This window comes from Myodes glareolus, chromosome 21, assembly GCF_982192425.1.
Source record: "Myodes glareolus chromosome 21, mMyoGla1.1, whole genome shotgun sequence".
Taxonomy (NCBI): Eukaryota; Metazoa; Chordata; class Mammalia; order Rodentia; family Cricetidae; genus Myodes; species Myodes glareolus.
This window is the reverse complement of record NC_142046.1, coordinates 6,990,290-6,996,289: the sequence shown is the minus strand read 5'-3', so window position 1 is coordinate 6,996,289 and position 6,000 is coordinate 6,990,290. Positions and strand designations below refer to the sequence as shown.

The 6,000-nt window shown below is 46.0% G+C and overlaps 1 protein-coding gene across 19 annotated transcripts in view; it reads left to right on the top strand.

Moving 5' to 3' along the window:
* The first annotated feature begins 2,716 nt into the window (after positions 1 to 2,716).
* The window catches only part of Dennd1a (DENN domain containing 1A), a 507,493-nt gene continuing 504,209 nt past the window's right edge, over positions 2,717 to 6,000 (top strand). For 4 of the 19 annotated variants that reach the window (XM_085681269.2, XM_048429148.3, XM_085681272.2 and 1 more), the window contains exon 1: positions 2,718 to 2,964. Coding sequence is in view for 10 of the 19 variants with exons in the window: in XM_085681265.2 (XP_085537391.1) it covers positions 3,240 to 3,292 (53 nt within the window). In the remaining 9 variants the exon portion in view is untranslated. Of the gene's footprint in view, positions 2,965 to 3,192; positions 3,293 to 6,000 lie in introns of those variants that run through there. The other 15 variants (XM_085681266.2, XM_048429140.3, XM_048429134.3 and 12 more) reach the window with 8 other exon arrangements.

The following is a 6,000-nucleotide window of genomic DNA, read 5'->3' as shown; positions in this document are numbered from 1 at the left end:
GTGCAAAGACTTTGAATTCGAAATGGCAGTTTGGACATTTCATTTATTTTTTTATTTGAAAAAAATTCACCCTTTGACTTTCAACAATCTCAAGGTATAGACAAAAGGGAGATCTTATTTTTAACAGGAGGTAACTCCCAAAGAAGGAGTTTTTCTACATTGTGTTTTCTTTCCTCCCTGTCTGGCTGAGGGCTAGGATGTTACTGTAGTGACTATGAGATACGTGTAAAATGGGAGACACTTTTATGGATGAATAAGGGTTAAAATGGTAGAAGGGATGAATGGTATTTCAAAAGAGGAAATTGAAGGAGGCAAGGAAGAAAAAGGAAAGTCCAGTACTAAAAGGGACCCTGTGAACTTATGACATTTGACTTGTGTTTAAGAGTGTTATCTTCAAGAATAAATAAGTAGGTCTGTCATGTGTCTGGAATTATTCAACACTGATGTTGATCTTGGCTTCACTAGTGGTTAGCTGTATCACCTGGGGAATATGCCTCAGTTTCCTCTTTGCAAATTGGGAGGGCACATTCCCAGGAGTATCATGAGAATTGGCACGAACAAGCCTGGGGAATACTGTGCCTAATTCATAAAGGGCATGCACTCATGCCATCACTAAATGAATGTGTCACTATTTTCTCCTTTGTGGTCCATCCAGGCCTAGAGGATATGGAACTGGGATTCATGAAAGTGAGTCTTTTGGGGGCCCGGCAGGGACAGGTAGTAGCTTGATGATGCTGGCTCTCAAGTATTTTCTTTTTTATTAATTTTTGACAGGGACTGTTGTGATCAGAGGAAGTTTCAGTACTGGTGTCTTCATAATGACCAATAAAGGAAGCAGGGGCCTTTGCTGAGCCACCCTACAGATCCTGTATTACTTTTTTGTGACAAAAGCAATTTAAGGCCAGATGTGGTACATGCCTTTAGTGCCAGCACTCAGGAAGCAGAGACAGGTGGATCTCTGTGAGTTCCTGGCCAACTAGGGCTGGATTGTGAGACACTGTCTCAAAACATATCAAAGAAAGAAACCAAAACCACCACCAACTTAGGAAAAGTTTGATTTGGCTCACAGTTTGAGGGTACAGTATAACATGGTGGGGAAGGCATTGCAGCAGGAGCATGAGGCAGCTGCTTACAAGAAATCTACAGTCAGGGTGAAGGGAGAGACAAAGGCTGCCCTGTAGCTTCCCTTTTCCTTTGAATTCACCCCATGGAATTGGACTAACCTCCTGAACTAAACAAATCTAGGAGCACCCTCATAGTCCCAGAGCTTTCTCACTCCACTGATTTGTTGTAGAACCTGGTCTTCCCAGCAAAATAGCTTCCATCTTCACATCAGCTGTGCTGCTTGCAAATGATCAAGAGCAGGCCTGATGACTGTTAGCAGTTCCTCAGAGTCAGAGGGCTGGGAGGGCCACCGGCCTCACACCAGAGAACTCACCTGCTCCTCTCAGCCATTTGTATGCAATCTATTCTGACTGCACATTGCACTGGGCCTCTGGGGCAGCATTGGAGTACACAGACTGTAGTAGACTATAGGAGTTATCAAAAGAAAATTACATATATGTCTATGGGAAAGCTATCACTCACACTAGGGAGGCACTTTCTAGTGCAGCTTACTCCAGAAAACAACCCTCACTCATGTTTTATAAGTCAGTCCAAAAAACTCATTGGTTCCCTAGGTTGAACTTTGGTGGACTTACACACTGGTTTGTTATTGGGACCTTCTAAGGAGGGGCTAGACTTTGGTTTCATAGCCCCAGGGAAGGAATTCTCAAAATATGATTCTAGATCCTGTCAAGTTGAGAATATTAATCATCACAGGTCCTACAACCTTTCCAGGTGGATTTCCTGTAAGTATGAGTTATAGGTCTGAACAGGAAAGATTAAGAGGAAACCAGGGCATGAAGTAGATGGTGTGACAGATAAGATCTGTATGAAATTCACAGGAAGGTATAGTTCTGAGGGGAAACCCCACATCTATGCCAAAGCTGCTAGGTGGGGATAAACAGAACAGAAGATAGAAACAGGCCAGGTAAAGGAGATAGGAACTTCCTAGAATGTCCCTGCTGGAGGCCAGGAGTACCAGGAGAGTTCTGGCTGCTTGTTATTTCTTATCTTTGTCGAGTTACCGGAAACTTGGAAACCGAGTGGAGACACCTCTAACTCATCCACAGCACCTGGCAGGCAGCTAGATGCTACCCTGTTTCCTGGGACGGGCAGTCTCTGTTTTCTTTCAAGCTCGTATCGTATGGATGTTTAAAAACTCTTTACAGGGAAACCTCCATGATCCGTGGACTTCTTTCTTCGAAGTCAGGAGACAATAACCCCGAAATCTTACTTAGTGAAAGTGGAGTCGCCGTAGGTTCTTGAGTTAAAGCATATGTAAGGGAAGGACAAATGCCTCCCTCAAATTCAGACACCCCAAGTTTCGGCCTGGCAAGAGGACTCCACAGGGGCGTGGATAAAGGCTTCTTCAGTAGTCTCAGAGGTCACGATGGAAGTTTCTTCAGGGCGTTTTGGGTGGATTCTGCCAGAGAGCAGCGGGACAGAAATCTCTATTTCTCTTTCTAGTGAAGATCCATTCCTCTCAGGTGCCGCTACGCTTCCAGCCCCCGAGGCCAACCTCACGCGAACGGACTACACTTCCCAGTAGCCCTCGCGGCCGGCTGCGCGGGCGGGCGGGCGGGGGCGGCGGTGTGAGAGTCGGTGCGGGTGGCGCGCTCAGAGTACGCGCGCCGGCGACCATGGTGTTCTCCCGGCAGGAGCGAGTACTTTAATCCCGGGAGGCGGCGGCAGCAGCAGCAGCGGCAGCGAGGGAGCCACCCTCGAGCGGGCGGGCTCCTGCCTGAGGAAAGGGAGGAAGGGGCGGAGAGAGCGCCGGAGGGAGGCCGGTCTGCCAGCGAAGCGCCGAGCGGGGCCCGCCGGTCCATGAGGAGGCCCCGGGACCATGGGCTCCAGGATCAAGTGAGTGCCTCCGGGCGGAGCCGGGCCGGGCTGGGCGCTAGGGAGGCGAGGCCGGGCTCGAGCTGCAGGCCGCGGGCCGCGCTGGGGGACTTGTTGCCGAGACCGGAGGGGCGCCCCGCGTGCACGCGTCAATTTGGGAGGGGGATGGTTGCCATGGGGATGCGGGAGGCTCAGTGACGGGGTGCGTACGCGGTGGAGGGTCGCGGGTGATGAGATGTCCTCTCCTCACCTGAGAGCGGGAACCGCTGACATGACGAGGAGGCTCCCTCTGCGGGATGTACCCCAGAAAACGGTCGTACAGCTACTGGGAGGAAGGAGATCCCCGGAAGTAAGTTCCCACCTGGGTATGTTTGGGGCGACCCTGAGAGCTGACAGGTTTTGAGAGGTTGAAACTTGACTGCTTGAGGCCTGTAGCTATTACAGAAGTGGTTTGAGGTTCTTAGAAGGAGGGGGGCCCTGGTGGATTTAAAGGCTGGATGGCCTGTAGAGGAAGGCCTTTTGCCATTTCTTCCTCTTGAGTTTCCGCACAAGCAAGGGCTATGAAGGAAGATGTCTTTGGGTTATAACTGAGTACCTGATTTTGAAAAGGTTTTGTAATCCAATCTGGCAATTCCCTCACTCCTTCAATTACTTGGGAGTCCCTGGTTGAGGCTTCCTTTTCTGGTCAGATTGTTGATACTTGTAACTTCAGAACCCATTGAAACATTGTTGGCTTCCTCTAGACTTGGAAGTTGACTTTGGAAAGTGCAACTTTTATGTGGTTCAATTTGGATGTGTTACTTTGGACTGTATCTCCCTTCACAGCCAAGCCCTCTTCTGGCCACGCCCTTCCCCAGCCCCAGATGTTTTATCTCTCTCTAATCATTAGCAAATGTTCACCTTTTCTCCATTGCTTAAGGAAATTTATAAAGAAAGTTGACAGCATAGACTTTTTGAGAAACCAGCATTCACAAGACACCATAAATCTCTTATGGGAAAGTCGGTTGAATGTGTTTATTTCAGCATTTTGAGAATTGTGCAAGGGAAGTTTGGAAGAGGAAGGGCTTCAAGGTCAAAAATCAAATAATTATTCAAACATTGCATCTCATGTCCTGGTGATGCCCATGCAGTGTGACCCTTGCCCGACTGTTCAGTCTCTTCAGCAGTTAGGTTTCTCATTTACCAAAGGTGTCTAGTCTGTGTTTAAAAGCCCTATGACAACTGCTGAATGAAATTAGAAAAGTTTGCTTAGAAAATTAATGTGGAGGTATAAAATGACTTTTGTCTTTATAGAAAATGGAGGAAGGGGTTAGAACATAGCCCAAACAGGAATCTGAGACTCTGGGGAGGTAAAATGATGTAGTCTGTGAACTGTTGGTACTCCAAGCCAAATTCTAGCTCCCAAGTAAGAGCTGTAAACTTGGATGTCAATAGCTCATAGAAATACTTTGCACAAAGTCACCTCAGAGCTGCAGAGAGAGCGTAGTGATGCTTACCTTTCTTGTTCCAGAGTTAGAGATTTGCCCGGTTGCATCAAGTGTTCAAGTGAACATTAAAATAGACAAGCAGAAGTTCACTTGACTAGCTGTCATGTGCTCATGCTTTTGACAGGAACACTTTGACAAGTATGTTTCCTAAGTATGTTTTGTGGAATATATCACTGTAATATGGGAGCACTTGAGTAAGGGAATTTATCAAGGCATGAAATTGCATTAAGTGTGAAATTAGTATGAAGAATGGCCTTATTGATCCTCAAAGTTGACTCCTCAGTGGTTAAAAGAAAAAGAAAAAAGGCCTGGGAAATATGTTAACTTGTGGTAAGATTGAAAGAGTATGAATGTAGAAGTTATGAAAAGTAGTTGTGATTTATAGTGAGTTGTGCCATTCTATCCCCAGTTAGGAGTATGGATGGGCAGGTGGTGAGAGAACAGTCAGTTTAGGTACCACCCTTGTCATTGGAGAAAATGGCCTTGGTAGCTACTGGCCATTCTGTCACGCGGATCAAAGTGTTCAAGGTGTTTACCTGACTGAGGTGGAAGCTGAGTGTGCAGGCTCCACAAGTAAGTAGGTGGATAGGAGAGTGGGGGCAGACTGAGCAATCTCTAGGCTCCCCCAAGCAATCTGTATTTTCTTTATTTATCTCTGATACCTTGTGCCATTACAAGGACAGTGTACATCAGATCTGGGTTCAAATTCCAGCTCCCCCCACCCTGCCTTTTTTTGTTTTTTTTCGTGACAGGGTTTCTCTGTGTAACCATCCTGGCTGTCCTGGAACTCAATTTGTAGACCAGGCTGGCCTTGAACTCACTGAAATCCACTTGCCTCTGCCTCCCAAGTGCTGGGATTAAAGGCATGCATCACTACCACCTGGCAAGTTCCAGCTCTTTTTCATGCTGACTATGAAACAGTATATCTGTGAATCTGGATTTTCCTAGGGGAGAAGGGACCTGCAGGATTATTATGAACAGTAAACACAGGGTCAATGTGATTTCCACGCCCATATTAGGAACTTAAGTGATTGTTCTACATCTTCTTATCAAGTGATAAAGAATATCAGATGTATTTTATACCAGAAATATCAGAGAAAGACATGTTTCAGGTAACAGAAAACAAACTTTTAATGTTCTTCTGGAGAGCAGGACTTAACAGTGTAACAGTATTAAAAAAATAAAAGTTGATTAAAAAAACCATACTGTCTGTAATTGTGAAACTGGAGTTAAGATCAGTGATAAAGCATGTGTGTTACTACTGTTGAGACTTGGCAAGCTGAGGCTGCTGGAGGAGTCTCTGTCGGGCACCATGGTAATGTTTAATGTGATTCATTTCATAAAACCCTTACAGCTGTCCACTGGTGCGATTTATTAACCATTGTTTTCACATGAGAGAGTGGAAGTTCATAGGCTTAAGGTCAGATGCAAGTGACAAAAAGGGGTGACCAGTATTTAGGTAGTTCACTGGAGACCTAAACTGTCAGCCAAGCAGTTATTTTTCTAGAGACATAAAAGAGCAGTGGTAACTGACATTCTTGGACAGATATGTTTAAATCTTATTTAGTGT